The sequence below is a fragment of the Panthera pardus genome, unplaced genomic scaffold (assembly GCF_024362965.1).
Source record: "Panthera pardus isolate Hobbes unplaced genomic scaffold, ASM2436296v1 HiC_scaffold_7, whole genome shotgun sequence".
In the NCBI taxonomy this organism is placed as follows: domain Eukaryota; kingdom Metazoa; phylum Chordata; class Mammalia; order Carnivora; family Felidae; genus Panthera; species Panthera pardus.
This window is the reverse complement of record NW_026527002.1, coordinates 67,550,241-67,566,523: the sequence shown is the minus strand read 5'-3', so window position 1 is coordinate 67,566,523 and position 16,283 is coordinate 67,550,241. Positions and strand designations below refer to the sequence as shown.

Below are 16,283 nucleotides of genomic sequence, written 5' to 3'. Positions count from 1 at the left end.
ACTCATCATTCTACCAGAAGACTTCATGGGACAGTGTGCAGACACAACAACAACAACGGTGAGCAAGGAGTCCGAAGACCCAAGTTCGAGTCCCAGCTCCGAGCTGCTTACTCCTGAGTAACTACTGAAAGGCACTCACGCCTCAGTGTTCTCGTCTACAAAATGGAGCAAATAATATTTGACTTGCCTATTTCACTCAGCTGCTGGGAATATAAAAGGGGGAAGGGAACTGGGTGGGGGAGGGAAAGAGTAACACTTCTAGAAAGTTCCACTATGAGTAAAAGGTTATGGAGATGTTACTTGAATGATTTGCTCGTTCATTGAGAACACAAGGGGAATTACAAATGATCAGCTTCCCAGCCAGTGCTTGCACACTCCTGTTCCAAACTTCTATAATGGGACTGGTTGAAATCGCCCCTGATTTGTTCCTACCTTTGAAGAGATTACATTCATGTATCTGCGGCATCACATGTCACCCCAGCCAATCCTGACCCATGTTTCTCTCCATTCGATGCATGTAACAACAGTACTCAGAGGTGTTGTAACCTTAATTGCTTGCAAAGTGTTTTGAAATCCTTAGATTAAAAAGCTCAGGGAAGTCCAAAGTATTACCTCTCTCTCTGTATGCCCAGGGAGCTAGGCCAAGCTTCGTCTGGATTTGTGGGAGCAAGGAGACACGACAATGCAGATTCTGAGGCTCCAGGAACTTTGGGGTTTAAGGGTCCTATTCCTGGGATGGCCCCAGACCAACCCCCAGCTTCCTAAGTTTCTAAGCTACTCAGGCATTTGGCCATTTCCCCCCACCCCGCGCTGCCTCTGATGTGTTTTTTCCATTTCTTTTAAGTTCCTGGGTCACGAGGCCTGAGTTGCATTTACTTTGGTGTCATAGGTCTCCGTTCTTGGGTGATCTCAGCCTGAGTCCTAGAAAAAGGCAATTGTGTCATCTGTAACTTCTGTATGCCTTTCCATTTAAACCTAGAACTCATTTCTTCCATTCTAATTTTTCCTGTTAAAAGAGGAGTTACAATTCTGCCCCATGGGAGTGACCCTCGGGGAGTGTGGGGGTGGGGGCGGGGCAGGGGTATCCCTTAGGAACTGAAAGGGACGGGGAGACGTTCCTGGGATCCGGGCAGTCTTTTGTGATCTAGATCCGACCGCTGGTTCTGCCACTGTCTTCCTGTTGGGTTTGTGAAAATTCAGAGCTGAACACTTTCGTGTGCATTTTTCTGCAGATTTGTTACACTTTACAACCTCAAGTTTTTTTCTTTTTTAAATCACTCTCGATGCTAATTTATTTCATTTAAAATCGATTCTGATGGAACAGTGAAGGTATTAACCTAATAAAAATCCTTTCTCTCTTTGCCTTTGTTTCAAAATAACGCCTCTTTAGTTTTTCCATCCTTTATTTCCATTTTTACACTTCCGGTGGGGGGAGGAAATGTCTCAATTAGCCATTTTAACTAAGCCGAATGCCCCAGTGGGGCGAGGAGGCTAGATCCCAGCAGGAAGCTTGGGATGCCCTCAGGGTCACGTGAAGACCTCAAAGTTCTGGTGGATTTGCATACACATCTATACTTTTCTAAGTGTCCATAGCTTTCATCAAAAAAAGCCAGAGGGATTCTTCCAACTCAAGCCTTATTTATGTTTGCTCCTCTTTAATGTCTCTCGGCTCTGTCTCAACTCTCGGCCCTCCCCACCCTGATGTCACCAACCTGGCTTCACCCATCAAAGTGAATTTGCCCACTTCAGTGGAAAAAGTGAAAGGGTTCTCCTCTGCCAAAGGTCATACATAATAATCATCTGTTTACTTCTGTGTGTCCCCTGTGATATTCCAAACCCTGCGGCCAGAGACCTTTGCATCCCCAGCATGAAATTGCACAAGGCAAAGGCAGATTGGACTCCCAAGAAATGCACTGCGCCTATTTACGAAACCCGATTTATTAAAATTTCTCTACAAGTCAGAAACGGTCGTCTCACTGTTCACATATATACACATGTACAGGAAGGATCTAGTGTTTCGAGCTTTCCCGGCAGAAGCCCCAGCCAGCCCGGAGTCCTCAGCCGGGTAACGTATCACAGATACAACAGTCGAGCAACCACGAGCGCGTTAGTGCGACAAGAGGCCTCTGCCCTCCCTCTTCTCCGAGTCCCATGATTCTGTCAAGGTAATATTGCCAATAATCATTCACATTTCACGTGGTTTTAGACACGCAGGTTATTCAGACAGACACAGACAACAAACCAAGCCTCAGAGCCAAAACAACAACACATATCGGACAACAGGTATAAAAGGTAGAATATATATACAAAGTACACAGTACGTGAGGTATCGACAACATTCTCACAATGCAGGTTAGTTGTCTGCCTAGGCGGAGCCCTTGAAGATGGCCTGCCTGTCTCTGTGCCATTTCTCAAAATACAGTATGTTCGGTTTACCCGTTTAACCACCTGATTTCAGTACTGAGACATTTACTGATATTTCTTGGGTTCTTGTTTTTTTTGTTTTTTTTTTTTTTAATTTTAATGCGAGTTGCAGTTTCTCTGTTAAGCAATGTCTTTCGTAGGTAGTGAGTTCCCATCTCTGGAGGCATTCAAACAGATGCTGGATTCCCACCTGAAGGAAGGTTAAGTTGTGGGGGGCGGGGTTCTGCTTTGGGAGATGGCAGAGAGAGGAAAAAAGTTGGACTGGATACTTTGAAAGTCTCTTCCAACTTGAAAGATTTGGGGCTATTTCACTCCAGATGCTGATCATAGAGATGTATTCATAAACCACATCAAATTTAAAATATTAACAACCCATCATGCAAAACTGCAGACGTGACACACAACACCAGGGGCAGACCATATCCATGAAGGGGATGCGTGGGTCTGAGAGTCGTCTAAGACTATCCAAACTCCACTTTCGCTGAAGCACAGAGAGGTTTACCATTTGCTCTTGGGAGAGGCGAGGAGTCTCCCTATCTTTCTTCTCCTAGACAAAATGCTCCACCCTGAGATGGTCTTGGGGAAAAAGGATAAAGGCTGACCCGTTTCAGGGGAACCAACGAAGCTAACGGTTTCCAAGTGCTCAAATTAACGTTAAAAATCTGCAGTCTCTCTGAGCTTAGAGTTCCGAAATAGCCAGGAGTTCGAATCTCTTGTGATACTTCTCCACGGTTAGCTGGTAAGTGCTGATAGCAAAGAAGGGGACGTTTCAAGGTCAGATAGAAGGCATTAGTGCAAATGAGGTCTTGGCAGGAAATGGAGGAGAGTCTGGGTTCGTAGTTCAGGCAGGCTCCTCTGCTCCAAAAACAGTCTGCTCCAAAAATGGAGCAGGGTCATTGGTAACTGTGAGTGTGAAGAAAGGGTGTGTGTTAAACCAACCCACCCCCCAAAAATGAACTTTCCAATAGAGAAGCTGGGGTAGCAAACGTCTAGCTCCCAAAGACAAGTTCAAAGATGGCAGGTTCATTGGCCCAAATGATTTGTCACCCTGCTAAAATATGGTTATTGCCCAAAATGCCACTGTGCGACTCACTTCCTCTCCCTTTAAAATGCTGGAGTTCCTTTCACTTGACCACACGCCCTGTAGGATATCCATACTCTCTGCCACCTATGAAGACGCAGAACCCACCAGCCCCCACCCCTGCATCTGACAGCGGGACAGTTGCTGACGGTTCATTGAGAAGGGAAACAACTTTGCGGGGCAGCCGATCAGAGCGTGTGCCGCTCAGATCAATACAGTCACTCATCATAACAAATAAGTGGGGGGGGGCCACGTTGAGTTCAGCAGCTACGGTCTTTACGCCATCGCATGTCTGGCTGGCACCACGCCAAAAGGCCTGTCCATCTTTAGAAATGGAAATGCTATGTGTGAGAATTGAGGTTTCTGAGGTTTTGGGATTAGCAGAAGAAGGAACTAATGTCACTGTCTTCCTGGTACTCTGGAACAATCTGGTCCGAAGTTCCTATTTCTGAGTCGATGTATCCAGGTTCCAAGACAGACTCGAACCAGGGATGGAGTAAGATCTCAGGAGCAGTGAGTCTTTCGGAAGGCTCCCGTCTCAGGAGGCTGCGAATGAGGCATCTGGCTTTGGGGGAAATGTGCTCAGGAATGCAGAACTGTCCACGGCGGATTTTGGAGAAGAGGGCACTGGGGTCTGAGTCATGGAAGGGGTATCGTCCCACCAAAAGGGTGTAGAGCATCACCCCCAGGCTCCAAACGTCTGCTGCCTTTCCAGAGTAGGTCCCCGTGGTGTTCAGAATCTCGGGGCTCACATAGGCTGGGCAGCCATGTTTGTCTGACAGAGCGTCGTCTTCTCCCTTGATTATGTGTGTATCTTCTAGACTTTCCAGTCTGAGCTGGCTTCTGCAGGAGAGGAAACAAGCTATTACTTCCAGATCAGCTGCTATGAAAAACAAGGCCTTCTCTATTAACAGTGCCCACAGGCACTAAAGGCAAGGGCCCAAGGAATGCCATTTACCCCTTCATCCAGTAAGCAGTGCCCTGCAACCACCCAGGACTCGGGATTTCACAAACCAATACAGACCGCAATAAACATTTGCAAAGTATCGAGAGAGAGCCTGGGGCGGGAGGGTATGATGCAAAGCCCCAGATACTATTCATTATGCTAGAGCTTAGAAGAGATATCCTAATAGGGTTACACAATTTACAAAGTTCACATTGCAGAAGTGGGAGCCGGTCTCAGGGGAATTGCTAACATTTTCTACACACGGTATCAGGGAAGAACAGTGTATCCCACCTCTTCAGCCCCCCCCCCACCCCACCCCGCCCGGAGCATCCTACAGGCCGATCTTATTCTTATGCCATTAAACTGCCAGGGCGACATGGGCCCACACTTGGCATCACAGAACATGGGGCCCAAAGTCACTGCTATTATGCACATACGTCACGCTGACATACACACACAAAGGGAACTCTGTCCACCTGGGCCCAGGCCGCGGTAACTGTGATGAGATAGGGGCCAGGAATGTTAATTACATTTATTGGGGTGTTTAATTGCAAAGAACACTTAGCCTGGGCCGAGAGGTCATGTGAGCAAACACAAGTGGCTAATGGATTTGAAGGTTGCGGGGCCTACAGACATCCGTACATGCGGATGGTACCTCAACACCTAAGATTTACTCTACGTGGGGGGTTATCTGTCCAGGTAACAGCTGAAGTCTGAAACATCTGTAATCAGAGGCTCTTACGAAGGTGCGGGTGCCTCCTTATTCAGAACCAGCCACCCACGGTTCACAGATTCCCCCCAAACCCAGAGCCAGTGGGGGGAACCTCTATGATCTGCTGGCAGTTTATGCTCTTTCCTGCTTCTCTGAAATAGCCCTGGTATCAGTCAGTCACTTGTGAAGTCAAATGCAAACATTTGGTACTGGCTAATGGGTCAATTTCTTTTCCTCTCAAAGGTCTGGCTGTTTTTGTTTTTTTTTTTTTCCTTCCTGCCTTCCTGTTCCCTGGAGTGTAGTATACATGTGCTAACTTCGGTATGTCCTCAGCCTGACCTCCTCGTCGTTATGTAAAATACCCATTGGTTCTGTAAACGGAAAATATGACTCAACCCGCACTGTCTGCCCCTGATTGGCTGCTGTAGTACTAAAACCCTGCACCTGTGCTGGTTACACGAATAGCGTCAGCCTGCCATTGCTTAACCCTCGGGTTGCCAAACTCCGTGCACATGACATTCGCCTGTGCAATGCAGATTTCAAAAGCTGGTAAGGAGGTGTGTAAGGCATGTTTCAGAAAACACATCAACATATCAAAGGAGCATGTTCCAGGAATTGGAAACTTCTCCATTGCAAACACTTGGCTTTTCTTTGCTAATCGGTATGTTCCAATAAGTATTGCAAGGTCAGATACAAAGCCATGCTTTATGGCCACTCAACCCCGTAATCTTTCCTACGATCTGGAGGTAAGGGTAAAAGTGCACAGGTGGGGGAAAGCCCCGCATGAAAAGCTACAACAAAATCATGCACACCCCTCGACAATTCTCCAAGGGTACTGCTCTTAACCTCCCCATAAGGGATGTGGCCCACCTCTTACAATCAGGTGAGGTTTATCTCCTGCGGCTTCCTGAATTCCCTGGTCTGAAACCACAAGTCTGAATCTTAGTGTCTCATTATTCTCTTATCAAGCTCATCTTGTCCTTTATGAGGTAAGTCATGATCTATACTTAGCAACCAATTCCAGCCAACTTCCATTTATTATTCAATGTGGCTATTTTCTGAAGATGTATCCAAACAAAAGGTCTAAAAAGTCACCAGATGATGTAAAGAAAGGATTGGGGGCCAGCCTGAAAGGAAACAGGAATATGGTACAGAGGAGGAGGGCACAATTCTGCAAATACAACGGTTTAGCTCTGTGATACTTTCTAGGTACAAAAAAAAAGGCCCCACTTGGTAGAAGCAAGGACTTGAAAACTTCCTTTAGGGGTCCAGGTTGTGACGGGCAGGGTGACATCCGCACCCCAGAAGAACTGACCTTTCTGACAACAATGGGGAATAAACTTGATCCTGGAGTGGAAGTGGGGAGGGCATCCTGTCATCATATGACATCCCACAGAAAGAAGCACCAAGATGTCCCCAGGCCACATCCACGAGAGTGCAGAATAAACCATCCTTGGCCACGGCTCCTCAGGAGAGGACTTCTAAATACTAAGTCTGGGACAACTGAGCCCTTGGCTCTGATTTGAACCAACACTCTGCACCTAACTGCACCTAACTGCGCCCTGAAAGGCCACAGGAGGAGCTGCGGAGGCTGCTCACCTCTCCTCCGTGGAGAAGACAAATTTCCTAAGTTTCAGGTCCCCGAGCACGATGGCCGACTGGTGGCAGTGGGCCACCGCGGACACAATCTGCTTGAAGAGCCGTGCAGCCTCCTCTTCCCGCAGCCTCTTCCGGCTTCGCACATAGGAGTGCATGTCCCCAAAGTCCTTCTCAAAGAAGACGTAGGCCTTGGTTTCCCCAAGGATCACTTCCACGATGCCAGTGATGTTTCTGTGTGATGGCAGCTGGATGTAAGGCCTGATTTTGTCCTGGTAGTGTTTAATGGGAAACACCTGCAGAGAGAAGAGGACCCATTTAGGAGGCTAGGAAAACAGAGGCTGCCGTCTAAATCCCAGGCTGCAGCTCTCAATCATTGGGCTGTGCTCGACAGCAAGGCTCCTTTCATTCACACCTGCCCCCCCCCCATCTCTGCCGCCCCACCTGCCTCTAACACCCCAGACTGGCAACATCTAGGGCTCTGGGCTAGCAAATAACCACTGGATTACAATATGGATGGTTTAAAAGCATCCATATATGTGTCACCTCCTTTCATGAGGCCATCTGAGGCCATCCGCACAGGAGAGCTAAGCCCTAAAGCCCCAGCCCTCTGTGGCCCTCCCTTGTTTGCAGGAGCCCCCTGGGATCTCCAGGAGCGGAAAAAGCAGTCCTTGAAAATGCATGACCTCCTGCAGACCCAAAGTGCTCAGCACAGAGGGCACAGCATGTGGCCAGTCTGCAACCTCCAAGTGGAAGCTTGGAGGGGCTGGGGAACATGAAGATCTGTCATTAGTCAGAAGGAACAGATGACTCGAAGAAAGGCTGTGACAACACAGCCTTAAACAACCTGCCTACAGTCTGACTCAGGTATAAGCGGCCTTGAGTTAAAATTGTCACAGGAGGGGTATGGGATGTTGTCCAAGGTTTTTTCATTTGTTTATCTCCCCCCCCCCTTCCTTGGCCCCACCTTCACCAGGAAAATGGGTAGTATCTCCTCTCAGAAGCTAGCTGGTCTCTTTAAGCGCCTTTTGTTTAGTCCGGTTACTCATATCCTAGACTCAACTGGAAACGGTGACACATGGGCTGTCACCATCTGGATTCAGCTATTATCTGCTCAGAGGAACTGGAAGGGGTTGCACAATGGCCAGACCCACCCCACCTCTGAGGCCTGGCTGCCCTAGCACCAGCTAGAAAAATCTCTCTGCCGCCCCCCTCCCTCACCCCACCCCACCCCACACACATATCTTCCCCTAACCGCTCTGAGCCCCGGGGCCAGAGAAGGAAAGATTTTCCCCCCTTTCCGCTGGGCTTGAGCTGGCATTTGGAATTTCATTCAGGTCGGACAGTAGGTGGCAGCAGCAAGCCCAGGGAGGGGAACGCGGGTGGAGTTCAGGTGAGTTGCGGAAAACCCAAGAGCGACTTCAACTGAGGGGTGACCCTGTCTTTCGGGGTTGAAAGGGAGCAGCCCGGACGATCCTCGGGGAGGTCCGAGACGGGAGACAGGCTCGCAAAGGCTGGGCTGCGGGAAATGTTCTGCGTCTGTGGGCGCCGGAGGAGCACGCGGGAGGACCCCGTTTCTAGGAGTTCTACCTCCTCCGGAATGGAATCTCTCATATTCAAAAGAAAATCGCTGGCCGGAAAATAAAGACATGAATGGAAGCGAGGGTTCCTAGCCGGTGTGGGCTTTCCAACATTTCCGCGCCAGACAAATCCCCCGCCCAGACTGGAAGGCCATCTCAGACCAACCTCTGGGGTCGGGGTGGGGTGGGGTGGGGTGGGGAGCGGGGATGAGGTTCTCATCCCCGGGGGTGCGGGTTCAAGCCGGAATCCCCAAGACCCGAGCCTGACACGATCCTCCCACTCCCTCACCACCCACAGCTGAGCCCGGGTGCCTTGAAACCCCAGCAAGAGAGCCGCCAGCTGCTCCAAGCTCCAAGGAGGCACCCACTGCAGGGCGTCCTTCCAGGACAAGGGGCGGGGGAAGCGAGGAGAATGAGAGAAGGGGAATGGCATGGCCCTGGAATCCATTTCAATTCCACAACTTATTTGGAACGCCGTGCGCTCAACTGGGCGCTACGGAAAGAACAGAGATAAAGCCACCGAACACCGCACTTCCTCCTGCTCGCAGAGCCCCCATTATACCACCCCGTCCGAAACACCTCAATCACCCAAAGGGTGAACCTGGCCAAATGCCGCCTACCACGCTCGAGTCACCGCAGGTGCCACCTGAGGCCCCCGGCGCCGGAGGGCGAGACCCCCAAGCACCTTTGCGGGCTACCGCGTTCCCGCACCGCCCCGGCCGGTCCCGACCCGGGGGTGCCTACCTTGCAGCGCAGCTCGCGGCCCGTGTGGATGCACAGCGCCCGGGACACATGCTCGCGCTCCGCCAGGGGCAGCAGCAGGTAGTCGGCGATGCGGCTGGGCCCCGGCGCGCTCCCGGAGCCGCCGCCAGCCCCCGGCGCGGCGGGCGGCGGCTGCGGACTGCAGGGCGAGCCGGGGGGGCTGAGGTAGTCCGGCGGGCTCGAGCACTCGGAGAGGCGCGGGCACTTGGCCGCCACGGCCGCCGCGTCGTCCGCGTCCAGCAGGCGTTTGACCGGGGCGCCCCGGGCGGCCGGGAGCAGCAAGGCCGGGCCGCGGGGCTGCGAGGCGCCGCTCATGGCAGAGCGCACCGGACCGACCCGCATCCCGTCCCGGGCCGGGCCGGCCCCGGCTTTGTATGTCCCGGGATCCGCGCGGAAAGGCGCTGAGGGCTCGGAGCCGGCGCCGCGACCTACTCCAGCCGGCGGGATGGACTTTGCAGACGGAGCTCGGCTCGGCCCCCACGGGGGTCAAGGCAGGAGCCGCTCCCGGGCGCTCGCGTTGCCCGCTGGAAGCACGCTGGCCGCGCGTCCGGGGAGCAGAGGCCGGCTCGGGTCCCGGGAGCCCCGCGGGCACCGGCTTGGGGCGCCTGGCCCCGGGCGGCTGCCGCTATTGTTGTCGAGACCGCCGACAGTCCCGGAGGCGGAGGAGGCGGCGGCTGGTGTTCCCAACGTCCCGAGCCGCGAGGGCAGGATTCCGCAGGCTCGGTGGAGCGGCGGAGCAAATGCACTTCCCAAAGCCCAAGTCCCGGAGAGAAAGCCGGAGCAACTTTTCCGCGGCGCTCGAGATCCTGCGCGCTCCTGGGCTCCCGGCGTGTGTGTGAGCGAGCGAGACGCGCTCGGAGAGAGTGACTGAGTGTGAGTGAGTGAGTGTGTGCGCCGCACGGATCCCGGCCAGTGCACTCCTCCTTCTCCTTTTCCTCCACCTCCTCCGCCTCTCGGTGACTCACGCTGTATACACACACACACTCACAGGCCGGGCTGTGTAAACAGTTGGGAAGCCGGGTTGAGCAATGAGGTGGCTGCGACGACTCGGGCCCTGCCGCCCGGCAAGCAGTCACCGAAGCGGAGGGAGGAGGCTCGGGAGGGGGGGGGGGGAGGAGGTGGAGCTGGGTCGGCGGGGGCAATGGGGGTGGCCCGAAGGCTGGGGATGCTCCGAGCTGCGCGCGCTCGGGCGCAGGTGGTGTGTCCCGAGCCGGCTGGGACGCGCGCGCACCCCCCGCCCCGGGCTGGGCAGGAGGCGGCGCGCGCCCTCCCGCAGGCCAGCGGCCCAGCTCGAGCTGCCGGGGGAGGGGGCGGAGGAAAAGTTCCCGTGACGTCAGCGTCCCGGGGAAGTGGGCGGGAGGGGCGGGGCCGCGGGGGACGAAGCGACCGCTGATTGGTGCGCGTTCCCCATTCACACCGAGCACAATGGACTATGGGCGCGCGCACCACAGTTCCCTGCACCAGCAGCTCGCTGCAGCCGGACGGTTACGTCGTTCGCTTCAGGGAACCCCCACCGCCCCGCGCCTTGAGACCTCCGATTGGAGCCGTGGGCGCCGCCCAGGCCCCGCTGCAGCCAGAGGAAGGCAGGAATAGGAGAGGTGATGAATTCCAGAATCAGTCATTCACCCCCACGCGGTAGTTCCGGGGAAGACCTGTGCGTGGTAGTGGATGTGGCTTTTTTTTTTTTTCCTTTTCCTTCCCCCTCCCAGCTCTAATCCCCAGCGTCTGTTCGCTTCCACAAATAGAACCTTCTGTTGGATGAAATAAAAGCAAACACTGGGCCTTCTGCGCTGCCTCCACCTCCACGCCCCTCCCGCGCCTGCCGCCCTCCCGGATTGCACGGAAATAGCTTCTCCAGGCTCCTGGGCCGCCCCTTCGCGGTGACTAGCAGAAAGAGCTTCCTGAGCCGGGGCCGGTGGGAAACAAAGGATGTGGGGAGCTAGCGGAAGGGGCCCACGTGGCTGCCGCCGGATTCCTGCCCCCTTCCCGGCCTCCGCACGCGGAGCAGGGTCTGGGGCCCGGTGCCAGCCCTGGTTCCGTGGTGGGCGGGTAGGGGAGTAGAAGTCATTCTGGCCACCGACTGTGATACTGCCTACACCAGGACATCCCTGCCAGGTTGTGTGCGTACATTCGTGCAACGTGATTTGGGTGAGCATGAAATGTGTGCCAGACCCTGCACCAAAAAACCTCCTTGAAAAAGGAATTTAAAATCTGTAGTTTCTCTTTCTTGAGAGATCCGGGTCAACTTGGAGTCTCTAGACGTCCGACAGAGATAACTCTTATCAGAGAGGCTCTGTACTCACTCCTGCTAAACGCTTAATTTTCTAAAACCAGCTCGAGCCCCAAGGATAAATCCTTTTAATATTAAATCTCCATACGTTCAACAAACACTAATTAAGCATCTACTAAGGGCCAGATGCCGGGGATCAGAAGATGAAAATGCAAATAATTGCTAACATTAATAAATGCTAACAATAATTGCTAACATAATGTGTCAGGGACTGTTCTTAGCACTTTATGCATAATCCCTTCGGTTTTACAGTCAGCCTGTGGGGTTATTTTTTGTCCCATTTCAGAGAGAAAGAAACCTGCAGATTTGTAAGTTCCTTGCTGGAGTCCAGTAGGTAGTAAGTGGTGATTTCAGGCTCTGAAGCACTCATGGGGACTCATGGGAGGGATTACAATGTGTTTGGGAGAAAAGAGGACTAGGGGGGAGTCCCATCTAGAGGCAGCATTTGACCTGGGGAATGTGTGGGATTTTGAGATTGTTGCTGTGGGGGGCCGGGGGGTGGGGGGGCAGCAAGCAGCGGGTATGAATGGTGAGTAGTGGGGGACTCCAGGTGGGCTCAGTGAGGCCAAGGGGCTTGCACAGGTGGTGGGAGCTGAGCCTGCAGAAGTCTTGGGGGGCTCCAGTGCCATGCTGAGGAGGTTTACTTGGTCCTGTGGCCAGGAGAGAGCCTACCTGAGGTTTTCCTTCTTTCACGTTCATTCTGTGCCAGTATTTAAGAGCCACTGAGCTGCCAGCTAGGCACCTGCATTTGGATGGCGAACACCACGTGAGCCATCAGCTTCTTCCTCCAAGGCTACTCTTCCTCATTGCACCTTCTGAGAGAAAGGCGTCCCCACCATCCACCCCACCCACCCTCCAGGGCACTCATTTCCCCTCCAATCCGCCCTTTTCCCCCATTCCCCACAGCCAGTCTCTGGGGCCACCCCAGACCTCTCAGAGCCAGCCCCTGCTCTCCCCTGTGCAGCTCTCTGGGGCTTCCCCTTGCCAACTCTTCCCAGGCTCTTGCCCACCAGCTTCCAGCCCAGTTTCCCAGTGGGAGGCCCTACCCCTGATGGGGAGGTGAGTAGCAGTTACTTCTTCCCTTTCTCTCTGCTCGGGGCACTGGCTATACTTCTGCGGCTCCAGCCCCACCTGTATGGCTGTTGGGACGTGCCACCAGATTCCGCTTCTGGACTGAAGAATTTATCCGCCCCCTCCTGCCAGGATGCCTTTTGGGACCCGTTTTTGAAAACTGCCTTGACTGAGAAGAGCTACCTTGCCTGGAGGTCTATATCCAGTGGCTGGAGTATAAAGGTCCCGCCTCCCTGCCCCAACTTGGTTGGGCTCTGAAGGGCATCCTAGCTTCAGACCTCCCATGTAGGGTCACCTGAGGCCCTCCTTGAGACTGCACTGAGCCCAGCTTTTCCCTCTGGCCAACCCTGTCCATTCCCTTCCCTTCCAAGAGCATTAGCCTCCATGTCTGAGTCTGCTCCTTGGGGACCCCAACCTTGGCACCCCTCCCTCTTCACTCCTGGCTTACTCTAGGGACTCTGGTTCCTGGGATGACACCACTTTTGTCCCTCCAGCCCTAGGGTGGCAGTAGCTTCCTGATGTTGCTGATCTCTGGGTTATCCCGCCCCCCCCCCACCTGTACCGTGTCGTTCTACACTTTTATAACTAATTCTCCACTGTTAACTTTCTTCATCGAACTTCCTGGCCTGTTTTGTTTCCCCGACCAGACCCTGACTCAGACAAACCCTGTACTTTGCCCACGTCCAGCCCCTCCTCTCCATTCTCACGATCTTTGTTCAGGACCTTCCCCCGGATTTCCTCAGTAAGCTGCCTGCTGGGTCACTGCTTCATCCCGTCAACAAACAGTGAGCACCCACTCTGCCAGTGCACCCATGAGGTGCCGACAGGGTGGTATGCCAAACAAAATGTGTCCCTTCCCTCCTCACTCCATTCCCTGCACACCTCTCAGAGTACTTTTTTCCTAAAATTGGAATTTGATCATATCAGGCCCAAGCCTAAGGCTTTGCAGGAACCCTCAGATGAAAGCCAGACCACAGTGTGGAAATGTAGGCCCCCTCCTTGGCCCCGCTTTCCTTCCCAGCCTCACCTTGTCTCCTTACCTCCCTTCTCCTTGTCAGCTCCTGCCAGGGTCCTAAACATGCCAGGGCAACTCGTACCTCTGCACCTTTGCCTGTGCCGTTCCTCTCAATGGAATTCCCTCCCCTTCTCCTGCCAATCTGGTGAACTCCTATTCATTCTTCAAAACACCACTCAGATTCCCCCTCCCCCCCCCCCCCCCACCCAGCACCACCGTCAGATTTAAATGTCCTCCTGAGTGCTGTTGAGTGTTCCACCTAGCTTTCTCTTAAGGCTCCTTCCACTCAGCAGCAGTCCCAGAGGGCAGGGACCATGTTTTATCTGGCAGTATATCTCCGGGCCCTGGCCCAGTGCCCACTGTAAAGGAGAGGCTTCGTAAATGTCAACCAAATAAATGTACTCAAGGGCAGAGCGTCACCCACGGGGTTGGTGAGGAGGGAGAACAGGCATTTGGGCAGATGTGGGGGCTAAGGAGCAAGGCCCAGATTTCAGAGTTCAATGTCCGGCCCTGGAAAGTGGCAGGATGTGGGCGAGTGGGGAAAGAAAAAAGGATTTAAGCATTTGAGGCCTCCTACCTGAATGCCTGGCGGGGGATGGACATGTACACCTGGTAGGGCTGAGATCAGGTCAGCCAACGGCACGAGTGAGCTAAAGTTGTCTTGATCTCATTGCTGGGGCTTCCCCTGCTGGCAAAGTCCGGACTTAACTTCCATCAGACCTTTTTCAGATACTAATTTGAGGAAGCTCATTACAGGGCCTCAGTTATCTTGCCTGTGAAATGGCATAATAAACACCTACTTTCCCTCCCCCAGGAGGTTCTTATGGAAACAAACAGGTACCAATATGTGAAAAGTATGTTTGAGGTATGTACCCGTACACAAATGTGATTATCAAGTATGGGTATTCCTTGACCGTTCTCGAACTATGTTCCTTTAGTTAACAAATTTTCATTCATTAAAGACTTGCCATATGCCAGAACTGAAAAAGCCCTTTACTATGAAAATCCAAATTGACAAATACAAATATTTGTAAATGAGGACATAAGGTGTTAGTTAGGAAGTAATTCTTCCCATTTTATAAAATGACACCATTTTATATGACACCATTAGCAAGCTCCTTTGGTGCATTTTTTAAATAATTTTTTTAAATTTATTTTGAGATAGAGAGCATGAACGGGGGGGGGGGGGGGGGCAGAGAAAGAAGGAGAGAGAGGATCCCAAGCAGGCTCCCCACTGTCAGTGCAGAGCCCAATGCGGGGCTGGAACTCATGAACAGTGAGACCATGATCTGAGCTGAAATCGAGAGTCAGATGCTTAACCTACTGAACCACCCAGGCGCCCCTCCTTTGGTGTATTTTTTATGTGGCTTGGTAAAAATGTAGGAACCTGGAAGCAAGAATCCCAAGAGCTTTCAGCACAGAGCCTGATGTGGAGCTCAAACCCATGAACTGTGAGACCATGATCTGAGCTGAAATCAAGAGTCAGAAGCTGGGCCACCTGGGTGGCTCGGTGAGGCCTCTGACTTCGGCTCAGGCCATGATCTCATGGCTCGTGGGTTCGAGCCCCGGGTCGGCCTCTGTGCTGACAGCTCAGGACCTGGAACCTGCTTTGGATTCTGTGTCTCCCTCTCTCTCTGCCCCTCCCACACTCAGGCTCGCTCTCTCTCTCTCTCTCTCTCTCTCAGAAATAAATAAACATGTCCTAAAAAAAAGTCAGAAGCTTAACTGACTGAGCCACCCCGGCACCCCTCCTTTGGTGTATGTCTTATGTGGCTTGGTAAAAATGTCGGAAACAAGAATCATGGCCATCCATGTGTATGTGGATGTACCCATCCCTGGCCTCAGCATGATGCTGAACTGATGCTGGGTGCTCAGGACATGTTGAACTGGGGAAAAAATTGACTTACCTCCAACTTTTCAGGAACTCACATATTACATAGGATGGAGAAAAGCTGTATTGATTTTTCTAGACAAGTTTGGGCTTCTCATGAGCTCAGGCTTGGTTCGTTTTCATTCATGCCCAGGTAAGTGCTTGGCAGCTACATTTGGAAGGTGCTAAGCATTCTGCCCACTCTCGAATGCTAGGAAATTCTTGGAGCTGAGATTCCCTGCTTCATGGTACATGAGGCTTCACAGCCACACACAGGATGCAGTATGCTCCCACCCGAAATCCTCAGCAAATGAACAACAACAAAAAAATCAGGACACATCCAAGGAAGACAACAGTGCTCAAGACGAGGTCCCAAAAGCCAGGAAAAAAATACACACTTACTGAGTTTCCTCGCTATGCTAGACCTTGACCTAGTCTCTTTGTTTAACATTCAAATTAATCTCTGCCATTAACTCCCAGTATGAATTTGGGCAAGTCACTTCCCCTCTTTGGACCTCACTTTTCTCCTTTTTTTGCACGAAGATATGAACTGGTGGTTTTCAAACTGGGTTCCTTGGAACCTGAGGGCTCCATGTTGGCACCTTAGGAAGACAACAGGAGGCCAGTGTGGGATTCCAGGCTTTATCAGATGTTCTGCATCGTGCTTCTTCTGTACGATCTTGTTTTGAGAACAGTTTTCCACTGCTTTAGAGAAAATAAGTTTGAAAATCACTGGTCCGATGATCTCTGAGGCCTCACCCATCTCTAACACTGATTCTTTTATTCACCGTCAGGAGTCACAGGCCAGGAGCTCCCAGGCCAGATCCAATCTGCGAGGCCACTGCAGGAGTGAGGCATGCCCTGTCTAATTCACCGTAGTCCTCGCTGCTCCTTTTTGTGGGACACCTGTCACCTCACACATTAGCAGCCCGGCCC

At 52.5% G+C, this 16,283-nt stretch overlaps 1 protein-coding gene and 1 long non-coding RNA gene across 2 annotated transcripts; both read right to left on the bottom strand.

Moving 5' to 3' along the window:
• Nucleotides 1-1,922: 1,922 nt before the first annotated feature.
• On the bottom strand, nucleotides 1,923-9,448 carry TRIB1 (tribbles pseudokinase 1). The gene is made up of 3 exons (XM_019459867.2): nucleotides 9,084-9,448; nucleotides 6,763-7,055; nucleotides 1,923-4,348 (listed from the first exon to the last, which is right to left on the bottom strand). Exons 1-3 carry the CDS (start codon nucleotides 9,441-9,443, stop codon nucleotides 3,883-3,885), a joined length of 1,119 nt encoding a protein of 372 aa, XP_019315412.1. The 5' UTR covers nucleotides 9,444-9,448; the 3' UTR covers nucleotides 1,923-3,882.
• Nucleotides 4,970-6,472, bottom strand: LOC109273153 (uncharacterized). The gene is made up of 2 exons (XR_002082860.2): nucleotides 5,156-6,472; nucleotides 4,970-5,114 (listed from the first exon to the last, which is right to left on the bottom strand). It is a non-coding gene; the product is annotated as an uncharacterized LOC109273153 (long non-coding RNA).
• Nucleotides 9,449-16,283: the final 6,835 nt, after the last annotated feature.